The sequence below is a fragment of the Galeopterus variegatus genome, unplaced genomic scaffold (genome assembly GCF_000696425.1).
Source record: "Galeopterus variegatus unplaced genomic scaffold, G_variegatus-3.0.2 Scaffold1292, whole genome shotgun sequence".
NCBI classification, from domain to species: Eukaryota; Metazoa; Chordata; class Mammalia; order Dermoptera; family Cynocephalidae; genus Galeopterus; species Galeopterus variegatus.
The window spans coordinates 195,774-207,921 of NW_007727403.1; the positions used below are offsets into that span (position 1 = coordinate 195,774).

General features: G+C 36.6%; 1 protein-coding gene across 1 annotated transcript in view; it reads right to left on the reverse strand.

Moving 5' to 3' along the window:
- Positions 1-4,473: 4,473 nt before the first annotated feature.
- Positions 4,474-12,148, reverse strand: part of INTS2 (integrator complex subunit 2) — a 61,595-nt gene continuing 53,920 nt past the window's right edge. Inside the window, exons 19-24 of the mRNA XM_008576118.1 lie at positions 10,104-10,302; positions 7,506-7,757; positions 7,045-7,152; positions 6,829-6,934; positions 5,628-5,804; positions 4,474-5,519 (exon numbers count right to left, since the gene is read on the reverse strand). Coding sequence (XP_008574340.1) covers positions 5,350-5,519; positions 5,628-5,804; positions 6,829-6,934; positions 7,045-7,152; positions 7,506-7,757; positions 10,104-10,302 — 1,012 coding nt within the window. The 3' untranslated portion in view covers positions 4,474-5,349. The remainder of the gene's footprint in view (positions 5,520-5,627; positions 5,805-6,828; positions 6,935-7,044; positions 7,153-7,505; positions 7,758-10,103; positions 10,303-12,148) is intronic.

The following is a 12,148-nucleotide window of genomic DNA, read 5'->3' on the forward strand; positions in this document are numbered from 1 at the left end:
AGCGGCCTGAGCGAGGTGCGGGTGCAACACCGAGGGTTGCGATCCCGTTGCCATCCAGGTCCGGTACGGGCGCGACACTGAGGGTTGCGATCCGTTGCCGGTCACGAAAAAAGACAAAAAAAGGAAAAATAAAAATAAAAATAAAAATAAAAAATAAAATGGAAAATAATCTTGTTAATGTACGTTATTGTCAATTACCAAAACTGGAGAAAAATAAAACCTGTCTTTTTGGTTTGTTTTAAAACAGGCTAAATAAATTTGTGGAAAGGAAGGGAGGAAGGGGGAGGAAGGAGGGAGGGAGGGAAGAAAGAAGAAAGAAAGGAAAGGAAGGAAGAAAGAGCTGTGGACCAGGAGTCAGGAAGCACAGGTTCTAGATCAGGTTTTGACAAGGACTCAGATATGTCACCTTTGACATGTATTCGCACATCTCTAGTCTAAGATTCTTATCTATAACCATTCCTAATTAAAAGACTTAGAAGGGAGAAAACGCTTTGGCACATAGAGGTGCTCAATAATTCTTACTTAAAGTTCAGTATGAGGATAGGCTTTGGAATAAGATAAACCTAAGTTGAATTTCACTGTGCATAGATATAAGTCAGAGACTGTAACCTCTTGAAATTGCATGCAGAAGCGTCCGTGCATGATTACATTTTTCTGAAGAGAAAGTCCACAGATTTCCTCCCATAAATATATCCTAAGGATATCAAAATAGAGGGGGATGTGATATGCGCTGTTTCTCAACTGCCGAATTATTTGCAATAGTGAACAAAATGGTAAATTCAATCTGGGGACGGAAAGATGGTTAAAACAGCAATTCAAAAGACTATGAAGCCAATAATAACCTAAACCACAGCTCGTGTGGTCCAAAAGAAGTTAAGAACCCCTCTTCTAGGGTATTTTCCAGTTCTGACATTTTGTGATTCCATCTGTAAAGCTGAAATTGAGTTATGGTGGAATCTATCCTCTTAATCTGAATCAACAACCCACCGCTACCCTAGCTGCTTAGCTACAACCTAGAAATCAGTCCATCCACCACCCCAGCTGTGGCAACGTTCGTCTCAAAGTGAGGCAGCTTCCCCCTAAACATTGCATAAAGGACAGACACACCGATCCGCCTCCCGCCGCCGCCCCCTCCCGCCAAGAGGTAACGCGGGGCCCCGGGCTAACGACAGGCCTGGGCTCAACCGAGGTATCGCCTCCCTCCACCTCCTTCCCCCCACGGCCAGTTGAGACCCCCGAGGCCCTGGTAACCCAGTCAACACCGACAGGCCCGTAAGACAGCTTGGGCGAAGGGACGCCACTTGTTGGCCGGCTTCGCGCCCTTTTCCGTGACTTCCCTCACACTTGCCTGTCCTGAGGGAAACCGAAGCAACACTGACTGGGCTCCCGATTCACCGGAGAGAAGAAAACCGATTTCCGAGAGCAGATGAAGCGGAGCCCTGGCACAAGCCTTATTAACCCTTTCTACCTTCCTGACTGGGCTGCAACTCCCCCGGCCCGGTGGCAGGCTCGTGGCCGTTTTACCTCCAGCTCTCACCAGTCGCCTCAACAACACAGCCCCGGACGAATTCCCGCCTCCCACCCCCTCGGCTGCCAGTACCCAATCGCCAAGCGAGCTCAGTCAACCAATCACCTGCCAAGACCGGAAACCAAGCAACCAATCCTGGCGCGAGGCTAGGCGGCGAGAATTCTGGCACCCAATTGAATCCTCCGAAATACAAACAGACCCAAGGTGCTTGGCGGCACCGGAAAGCAATCACCCGAGGAGTGAACGACTGAAGCAAATCGCGGGGCTTGTTTAAAGGAAAAATGTCTTCGTTCGACTTTTCAAACAGGTGATTTAACCCATGCAACAAATTCCTTGGGAACTTGAAGTCTCATTCTTAAGGTCCGTAGACCAATGAAGAGGAAACATCCTTAAGCCATACCAAATTCTTTTCTGAGTATTCATCAGTGCCACTCATTTTAAATTTCCCAGCTTTACACAGACCACGGTATCGAAAAGACTGAGGCAGGAATTGCCTGACTACTGAGCCAAACTAGGCGAGAAGGTTCAGTGACAACTGCCAACAGTATAATATTTAAGGCTTTCAAGGCCAGCTAGAGATGTGCTCTCGAGGTCTCCGGCACCAGATCATTTCTATCTCCGGTAGGGCTCTTCTGCCTTTCATACTTCCTAAGACCAGTTTATTCTACTTTGCCAACAATTACTTGAATTTCCTCAGAGATTGGTGGTTAATCATATCTCGCTAAATTATGTTTTCGGCTTTTAAAAAAAAAATTCTGAAGAGCGTAAACTTGGCTCAAATACTAGTGTCCCAAAAAGGTAAAACTGAGACAGTTTCTTAAATTCAAGTAACTAGTTTGGGGAGGGAGGTTAGCAGGAAGGGGCTAGTTGGACTCACTTTCAGTTGTTTTACTACATCTTCCCAAAATGACAAAACTGGTAGTCATAAACTCTGCCCATTGACCTAGTAGTCTCAGTGGCAGAAATTTAACCCAAAGACGTAATCTAAAAGAAAAAAAGTGATAATATACCTCAATTGATGTATCTATTTGTTATACTGAAAAAATACTACAAACTTCCCCATCTAGTAATAAGGAGGTGGTTATGATATATCAGTTCAACATACTATGAAGCCAATAAAATAATTATAAAAATTAAATAACCTGCAAGAAAAAAATCCATAGAAAGTGGAAAAAAGCAGACTCTAAGCAGGGTGTTAGGAATTCAGTAATGTGAAAATATGTGTATACACATAAGCAAAGATGGAGTAATTTACCTTTACAAGAGTGGGATGAAGGATAATTTATAAAATAAATCCTTAAAAATACCTTCAAATTGTTATTCTGATTTAACAACTTTTTAAAATATCGATTCTTTTCAGTAACTGCTCCAAGGTAAATACTCTCATTTTTTCCTCCTAATTTCCTAAGGTATTCAATTGATTCTAACCTTGTATTGCCATTTAATGTATGTGGCATAACAGAAAGGGATACACATAGGATCCAGACAGTCCCTTCAACTGTTGTTCCTTTCAGGTTAACAGTAGTGGAATGAAACAAAAACTACACGTTCATTTGATAAAGAATATAATGTTTATAAACCAATATTCAAAATAGCTGCACACATCTGTTTTCACTTGAATAAAAAAAAACCACATTGTGACAAATTTTATAACCTTAACTTAAAATACATGAATATTAACATTTACTAATATATTTACACATTTTATTTACATCAACGAATCTGATGAAAAACAGCATATGTTATTTTAACACAGCAGGTTTTGACCAGTCTTTGAAAATTGATCCAGGAATGTACATTACATTTAGTTAGAAAACATATTTCAACCTTTTCTGAACTCCTAGGGAATACCTGTTCACACAAAATATTCCAAGGCCTCAGTTTAAAAACAAAACAAACAAAACAGGAGCAGTTGTATTTAATCTTAAGGGACTACAAAACTGCCTTGTTTAAAAATATGAAAATTCTTCGGGTATTTTTTAAGCATATGCTTTTATTTTTTACATCAAAATTACTTAATTGAACATTAAGCATATAATAAAAAGTTATAAATATTTTGTCACATATGATACTATGGACTTCATGATTTGAAGCAGCTACAAACTGGTTCTTATAGACAACCCTTATGAAGTCGGGCCAGTAGTAACCCCATTTTACAAAGGAAGAAAATGAGATGTGACTATTTGCTAGTGAAAAAGAAAATTTAAGTTAAATTTCCTTTCTTAAAAACCACTTTCGGGCGGGCCCGGTGGTGCACTGCTACAGTGCGCCGCTTGGGAAGCGCGGTGGCGCTCCCGCCGAGGGTTCGGATCCCACGTACAGACTGGTTCCCGCTCACTGGCTGAGCGAGGTGTGGGAGCAACACCGAGGGTTGCGATCCCGTTGCCGGTCCCGGTCCGGTACGGGCGTGACACTGAGGGTTGCGATCCGTTGCCGGACACGAAAAAAGACAAAAAGGAAAAAAAAAAAAAAAAACAAACCACTTTCATGTTAGCCTGCCTAACTTCTTTTATAAGTGAAGAGGTCTGTTTTGGGGGCGGGGGGAGGCAAGTATGTGGTTGAGGTATATCTCAGAGAGCAAAGAGAAATAACTTCTACACTGGATACATAATTTTTTAAAAAAAGAGGACTGATCATTATCATTTGTGTTATCTCTAGTTTCTAATTCTAGATGAATGCATCTACCTAATCAATGGAAGTTACTAACGGAGGACTGCAAACTCCTTTCAGCAAGACAGTATTTTTGACATTTTAATTTTTCCTGAGGTTCAAACACTGTTATATATTTTCTTTTTCAAAGTAAAAGGTGAGTCGGAGGACTGCAAACTCCTTTCAGCAAGACAGTATTTTTGACATTTAATTTTTCCTGAGGTTCAAACACTGTTATATATTTTCTTTTTCAAAGTAAAAGGTGAGTTATAATCCTGATGACAAACCAAGAGCTCTTTAATCCAGTGGGCTTTATTACTCTAAACTTTGTTTAATTTGATATTTTCCCCCTCTGAGGATTAGGTAAGTTAATAAAGCATTATAAAAATAAATTTTTAAAAAACCGAGACCTCCTTTCAGGTTCTTCTTTGCACAAAGATGTTTCTATAAACACTTTTAAACCAATATCTAAAAATTCCAAATTACTCAAGTATCTCTTTAAACATATGGCTTCATATATTAGTAAAAATTGAAGCAAATATGTGAAATTTTTAAATCCCCATCTATAATTCCATAGAAATCATTTACAAAAGATACTTGCTCTTTTTTTTAAAGCCTTCTCAATACTGTTTCTTGGGAACTAGAATTCCAACTTACATTGCTATTACTTGTAATTGCAAGTCTTTGAGAATTCTATTTGAAGATTTAACTCCTAATTTTTCCTAAATTCTCCCTTCTCTCAATCCCTTTTTCTCTCTCCCATCATTGCATCTTTGTCTTTGTTACTAAAAGCTCACAGTTAAAATAAACACTAGGACTACCCACAGTCTCCTTTTTATAAGAAATCAAATTAAAGGCATGGCAGTCTTTTTTCAAAAGCTAAATACAAGGCCAAATTCCTTTTTCTGTAATGAGTTTCTTAAATGTGTTCCCAATGGAAAAAAAGCTCAGCTGCTACAATATAAACATACCAGCAAAGTATATCCAAAGATGTGTCAATCAAATACAAGCAAGCATAATTCTCAGAGTTCTACATTGTATTCATGTTGAAATGAATTATTTTAGTGATTCCAAGACATTACTGTTCCCATTCAGTTTAGAGTTGTTATAATATGCAAATTCATGTTGAGTATATGCAGCAAACAGCTTCATTTTTTTGTTTTAAAAATTTTTTAAATTCCACTAACACTCATGTTTATTATTTCAATTATTGTGCTTTCAATACAATGACAGAGCTGTACATCAGGATCCATGCTTCCAGTGTCCCAGGATCCATTTTTATTAGATGAATCTTTAGAGATTCGAGCCCATCCACTTGGTTTCTCCTTTATTTGTTGAAGACCTAAGAACAAAAGGAAAGGAAAACATATTAAGGCAAGAAATCTGGAAAGGAGCGTGGCCTTTTTGTTTGAGATACCAAGATAAGTCTTAAAAATGAGTTACCACTTACGTGTAATAATTGGATCAATGTCTCTTGTCTGAGTGGCAACATCAGAGGCACAAACTTGCCCTATTTGGATCAGCAAAGACATAATATCCTCATACAATGGAGGAAACGCTCGGCAGAAAGAGACCAAACTTGGCAGAGTTGGCATAAAAAAAGCATACCGTTTAGCCTGTGTTAAAACTGTTTAGAAAGAAATGAAACAGAATTTTTTACTTTACAGACATAAATTTAACATACACAGCATATACAACATACTAAGCACCATGCTCTGTGCTAGAGTTTTCTAAGACATGGCCAGCCCCTGCCCTCAGAGAGTTCACAGCCTAAGTCATCATCCAAGATATGAATTCTTATTACATCCAAGCACTGTGATAAGTGCATTACATGCATTATTTCATTTAATTCTCACAATCTTATGAATGAGAAAAGTACTATTATGATACCCGTATTTATGAGAAAATTATTTAATAAAATTTAGGGATTAACACACTTGTTCAAGGTCACACAGCCAGTTAGTGATGGAGCTGGAATTAAATTCAGGCAGTGCAAACTCTTAACCACTGTAAGTAATTATAACATGAGGTGAGTAAAATAGAAAGACAAATGAACAGGGTATTCTGGGAACACTGAGAAAGGAAACTAAATTAACAAAGCCATAATGTTAAAAGACTGAATTATAGTTAGTATATTTTAAAGTAGTTTATTTTCATACCATTTTACTCTACAAGCCAGAAGGTAGCTAAAATGTTAGAATGTATTTTAGAACATAAGGAAACAACTAATATATTTTTCTCTTATTTATACATATGATTATATTTTTCTGGAACTCTGAGCATTTGGAGTAAATCACAACTTGTTTTCTACTGACATAATTATATTCAGGAAGTAGATTTGGTTCCCATTTATCAAATGTGGAAGGCTTATTATAGTTACTATAAATCAATATATATATTCATTCACAAAATAAAAGATACATTCATCTCCCTACCTATTCATCTCCTCTATACTATAAATCACATTTATAAACAGAAAAATTTTCAAGAGAAAAATAATTCAAAAGATGGCATAAGTTAAACCAATAGTAACACATATTGTGTCATATCGTTTCAAAGTGACACAAAAAACACTGCAGCACTAAATTCAGAAAATATATGTACTAATTTATGTCAGAATTTTTTGTTGTTGATGTTGATTGGCTACACACCTGTTAGCAAAGTTCCCATGACATTGACAGCTAAGCGAGCCACACTAAGTGACTTTGGTAGCGCATACTGGATACACAAGTGAGAAAGCAACTGGATAGCAAATATCTGCAATACAAAACCCAAATATTACAAGTTTCTCAAGAATATCTTTAAGTATTAAAAATTACATATAACTAGTGAGATTGGAGGAAGATAAAAATTTTCCTAAAGCTCACCTGTTTTTCAAGTTCTGGCTGTGCAATAAGCTCAGGTATGAAATCCAGACAGATGTGCATAGATGGAATACCTGCAACCGTCAGAGGCAAAAGTTCACATGGGTAACCCTATCTCAACAAGAAAGGGGGAAAAGGTTAGAAATAAAATAACTATAAGTTAAAAACAGATAAAAATATAAGTGAAGGTGTCATTTCCTTTCTGTAAGAGTTGCTCAGAAGGCTACAGTGCCCTACATGTATCCTAGCATTTCACTTTTCAGTAATACACTAGAATAGAGAAAAATTATCTGAATACTTTATTAGATTGAAAATCTTAAAAATCTGGATTTTTCTCTATATTGCAAAGGACCATGATCATTTGTGTTATCTCTAGTTTCTGACTGATCCCAATCTATTTAGTATACAAAGCCTCCCCCCAAAAATAAAGTTCAACAATAAAGTATCATTCTTTGAAAACAGACCTGAAAATGAACAAGCTTAGCAATATTGGGATCTGCAATGTACATCTGATGCAACAGGCAACAGATAAGGCACTGGACTTCTCGAAGGTTGCAGAGCAAATTGTCTTCTCCTTCCTCCATCCCCTTATTTGGAGTGCTGGTAGTAATAACACTTTGAACATTCCTTAGCAAGCTGTCTGGATTGATACCCTTTGCTTTCTCCTCTTCAGTAGGTAAGCAAATCTCTAAGAGAATCTGGACAGCTGCACTATCCTACAAGCAAATAAAACATAGTGAATGTAAAGTTTCTGAGAAGTTGGTTTGAAAACCAAACCTAATTTTATTTTCACAAGAACAGAAATGATAAAATAACTAGTTTCTTAAACACACACATACACACAAAGAAGTACTTCTAAAAGCAGAAGTGAGCAATCTATAGAGCAGTGGTTTTCACCTTTTTAGCAGCATGAACCCCTTGAGAATCTGAAGAAATATCTATACACTCTCTCCCCTTAAAAATTAACAAGTAAACAAACATTGTATAATTTCAGGGAAGTCACATATCTCTAAGGTAGATTCATTCATCCACTCCAATTTAAGATCATCTGTTAGAAGGGTATTTTGATTTGGTGACATCCAAAACAAACCCTAGGCAAAAATAACTTCTACCAGAATCACCTTTCTTTCCTCTTCATCTCCCACTTTTCCCACAATATCTATGTATTTCCCTTTGTCCCACCTGGCTACCAACTAATGAACTCCTTTGAAGGTGGTGGTAAATGATTAATGCCTAAAAGTCATTTCCCATAGCTCTTTTCCTTTTTAACTTGAAGACAGGTTCTTTACGGCCCTGGTTTTGCAAAGAAAGATTCTACCTTTACCATCCATTCCACATGCACATCTCATTGTTGCTCAGTCTGCATACTTCATAGAACTTCATACTGTTCATTTCATAGAACAGTAGCTCAGGGGTAATCTATTTGAGGCCCTGATATATAAAGGAGAGCTATAATCACTCTCATCTAGCAGAAAGTAGTAAAAAAAAAAAAAAAAAAGAATACATCACATGCATCTCTATAGATGGCCATTGCCTGGGGTAGAAGAAAACAATTACTTGGTCCTAAATGTTTCAGAACTTGACAGACCTTACTTGCTTAGTAAGTAACTCACTTAGTAGGGCTAACCTTAACTTTATAATTAATGTGCTTGGGGTTGAGGGGTTTTTGGTTGTTGTTACTGTTTTGTTTTTGTTTGCAGACTCTTGAGCCAGCGCACCTAGGTGTGAATCCTAATTCTGCCATTTACTAAATGTGTGACCTTGAGCAAGTCAATTAACCTCCCTGGGTCTCATTTTCCTAATCTATAAAAATGAAGATGATAACACTCCTCATCTTATAGGTTGGTTGTAAAAATTAAATTAGTTAATATATGTAAGAAAACTTAGACTAGCACCCAGGATATGATAAGCATTATAAAGATGTTAGCTATGTGATCCTCAATTCCTTATCTGAAACTCTTAGTGACAGATTTATTTTAGAACTCAGAATTTTTTTAATGTAATATTATGTAATACCTCCAGCAGAGAGTGGGGTAGTCCCTTGTAATCAAACATATTAATATTTCTGCAGTGAAACATACCAATATTCACCTTAAGTGGGATAAAGACCATAAATAACTTCATATTAATTCAAATTTTGTCACCAAACAAGTTCACGTCAGGTCAACTTTTTTCAATTCTGCCAACTGAATTACAAAAGAAATGTTTCAGATTTCATAGCTTTTTGGATTTCTATATTACAGATAAGGGATTGTGGACCTATATTATTAGTCTTAATTCCCGTTATTGCCAATGAGAAGATTTCAGAAAATATATTTCAAACTAAGAAAACATTTCTACTTTGAAGACCTCAAATTACCACCTCACAACTCCTGCATTATTCAAAATAACTACTTCAATAAAATTATACATTGTTATAAAACTTTTCTAAATATAAAGTTGAACTACTTACATTGTCATAGTATATATATCACTGCCTGACATTTTATTATATGTGTACTTGTTTTTCTGTTTATTGTTTGTCTCTACCATTTGATTTGTTTTTCTGCTATTTGATCTTTTTTTTTTTTTTGGCATCTGGCCGGTACAGGGATCAAACCCATTGGTGTTATCAGCACCATGCTGTAACCAACTAAGCAAACCAGCCAGCCCCTTCTTCTATTTAATCTTAAGAAACAAATGACCAAGGATTTTGTCTACTATATCCCCAGTCCCTGGAACAGTACTTCTTCACACATCGTAGGTGTTCAATTAATAGTTTTCAAATAAATTAATGAACTTATAGTTATAGCCTCAGAACAGTTAAATCTTATGTTAAAATATAAATCTTATTTAAATGGCTATTAAATTCATATCATGAAGATTATTCCTGATTTCAGTAATACAGTCCATCTGATATTTAGAAGCAAAGGTAACACCACTATAATAGATTATATAATAAAAGGAATACACGATATGCCACCAATGTGCATAGAGGGCATATTGTGCCATCTATTTAATTGATTACATTAGTAGGGAAGCCCTTGCCTTTTCTGACAAAATTTTACTTTAGCAAAATTTACCTGAGCAGCCAGTAATGCATTTTTCAGTTCTTCTCTGGTAACTTCTGGGGCATCAGTTTGTCCAACTAAACCTATTGTATTATTCTGGGTAGGCCTATCTTGCTCTGCCGTTTCCTTCAGATGAGCACTAAGGTAGGCTTTAGATGCAAGAAGATATCCATTCAACATGTGAAGGGTAATATCCATCAGTGGGGGGCATCTAAACAAAGAAAGAAAAGAAAAATATATGAGGAAATATGTAAATTTATATATTAGCCAGAACATGATCAATCCAATTTAAATAATTAGAAAAACCTGAACAGCACAGAATAGTAAGTTTTCCCCCTGAAATATTCATTCTCAAAATAAAAGCTTAATATATATTTCTTATTCTCAATATGTTAAGATTATATAGCTTCTTCTTAGCTAAAATCAAATATAATCTAAGCTCTAGAAAAAAGACATTCCTTTTTTCAGAAAATGGCACTTCCAGTAAATCTCTTAGATATGAGCCTACAAAGCAGCTGTCCAAGATGAAGGAGACTAGAAAAGAACATTCTTTCTACTCCTAACTGTTTTTCTACTCCTGTTTCTTCCTTGGAACAAGACAGCAAGACAACTCCGTATTCCAAGAGTGGTTCATCCATTTAACCTGGGCAAGTTACTTCCTGAGCCTGTTTTCTCATCTATAAAATAGGAATACAGTTACTCATTCTTCAAAGATTGCTACAGATTAAATTTAAATGAGATAAATATAAGAATTAAATATAAAAAAGGAAACGAAAAAAGAATAAATTGGTAACCATTAGAATTTAAAATGCCAAGCCTTTAGAAAAACCCAGAAATTCCACTTTCTCAGTTTCTATCAAAGAGAGAACTATCACGTGTGCATCAACAGACATTAGGGGCCGGCCCGGTGGCGCACTGCTACAGTGCGCTGCTTGAGAGCGCGGTGGCACTCCCGCCGAGGGTTCGGATCCCACATACAGACCGGTTCCCGCTCACTGGCTGAGCGAGGTGCGGGCGCAGCACCGAGGGTTGCGATCCCTTTGCCGGTCCCGGTCCGGTATGGGCGCGACACTGAGGGTTGCGATCCGTTGCCGGACACGAAAAAAGACAAAAAGGAAAAAAAAAAAAACAGACATTATAGCTGTGTTTATAACTAACATGTTAGAAACAACCTAAATGTCCATCAGTGTCAATGGTTAAATAAACTATGGTAATGTTTCCCAAAGCTGGAATAAGAATCACCTTGAATGCTTGTTTTTAAAAAATCCCATACATTTTGAATCAGAGTTTCTGAAGGACAAACCTGGTAATCTATATATAGAATACTATGCAGCAGTTAACACAAATGAAGTAGAACTATGCATACTAATATGGAAAACATATTGAGAACAATAGGTGTTTTTTAAAAAGAACAAAATAATGCCTACAATATAACACTACTTATGTGTTTTTAAAGCCACCCAAAACAAAAAAGCAAATATTTCTATTTATAAATGTGTAAGTACAAAGAAAAGTAAAGCTACATACCTATCATTATAACAAAGTTTCTTCTGGAAATGGAATTGGAATTGGTCAAAAGAGGCCAAGGAGGAATTTTCTTTTGCAATGTCAGAATTATATATATGAGAACAAGACTTTTCATGGTACACTTTTTCTTTTTGTTAATCTTCTTGTGTGTTTTGAAATATTTACTTATTAATGTATATTATGAAAATTTTCACACATACATAAAAGAGCAAATATTATAATGAACCCCCAAGAACTCATCACACAGCTTCAACAGTTATCTACACATGGCTAGTCTGGTTTCATGTACTCCATCACCCACTTTCCTACCACCACCACTGGGCCCATTCAAAGCAAATCTTGACTGTCATATCTTTTGTATGTATATATCTTTATATTGTGTGATTTTTTTTTTTAAAACCATGATAATGATCACTTGGTAAAAAAATAAAGTTTAAAAAATGAACAAAATTTGGGCCGGCCCGGTGGCGCACTGGATAAGTGCGCCGCTTGGGAAGCGCGGCGGCGCTCCCGCCCAAGGGTTCGGATCC